At 36.7% G+C, this 1,057-nt stretch overlaps 1 protein-coding gene across 1 annotated transcript; it reads right to left on the reverse strand.

Moving 5' to 3' along the window:
• Positions 1-357: 357 nt before the first annotated feature.
• Positions 358-1,031, reverse strand: LOC112095032 (poly(A) RNA polymerase gld-4-like; the record flags this gene model as incomplete). The annotated part of the gene is made up of 2 exons (XM_024176714.1): positions 786-1,031; positions 358-477 (listed from the first exon to the last, which is right to left on the reverse strand). Coding segments are annotated over exons 1-2 (366 nt in total), but the record flags the coding sequence as incomplete, so codon positions are not given.
• Between the last annotated feature and the right edge of the window lie 26 nt (positions 1,032-1,057).

Below are 1,057 nucleotides of genomic sequence, written 5' to 3' on the forward strand. Positions count from 1 at the left end.
GGATTGGATATTCAATACTAGTCATTTTTCATTACTTATCCACAAGCCTTATTATTTGGTTCACTCCCTTGCCTAAAATTTTCCATTATTATCTAATTTAGCGTTCCAAATGAATTTTTGAGGCTTGCAAACTCAGTTACTGGTCATGATCTGATGACAAGAGTGTAGCCTTAACAACTTGCAGAATGTTTATCCCATAGAAAACTTGAACTATATTAGATGCATGAATTGAGTGGTACCCTTTATTGTTGAATAGCAACCTAAACAATCAACTTATATGCAAATGGTGATACCCTACAAATTCACATCAATACGATACAATTAATCAAGTGAAATAAGTATTGCAGCATTACTCACCAAACAGTAGGAACTCAAACCACCAGAGTAGGATTGATCCAGGCTGCGATCTGCCAAGAACTGTTTGAGTACCAAAGCAAGAGGCATGGCTGCTGGAAATTGCTCAGTCAGCTTCTTGACCTGTGATTCCCAAATAAGAACGATGTATAAAACATATTGAAACCAAAGCACAAATGCCAACAAAAAAACAAGAAAAAATTGTCAATCCTATTTGAATCTTATTCAGAAAAAAGTTATTATCAACACAACACAGGGACATAAATAGCCTGTAAATGGTGGAACATCAAGTAAATTGCCTTTACATGTAAAAAGTCCAAATGGTGAAGTTCAAACTTGAAGGTGCTGTGCACATACAAATACATACATGCATACAGATACGTATAAATAATAGGCGCTCTGTTCACATAAAGAGAAAGAAAGAGAGATACCAGCTCTGTAGTCTGGAGTCCCGTGTGTGATGGAGACTTGAAACTTATGTCGAGACGAACCGATATTGAATCCTTGTTAGTATCATAATTTATCTGCGAGCATTTTGGCAAAGTAGATTCTTCTAAAACAACTGCATCGGATTGGACATTAGAGCCCTGCTCACCAGACATATGAGCAGGATCTTCTTTTGGAGATTGAACATTAGAAGTAGAAGAGGCATCAACAGGAACTTCAACCACAAGCATAATAATAGGTATCTAACAGACCAGGA

Source organism: Morus notabilis, unplaced genomic scaffold (assembly GCF_000414095.1).
Source record: "Morus notabilis unplaced genomic scaffold, ASM41409v2 C11367792, whole genome shotgun sequence".
NCBI classification, from domain to species: domain Eukaryota; kingdom Viridiplantae; phylum Streptophyta; class Magnoliopsida; order Rosales; family Moraceae; genus Morus; species Morus notabilis.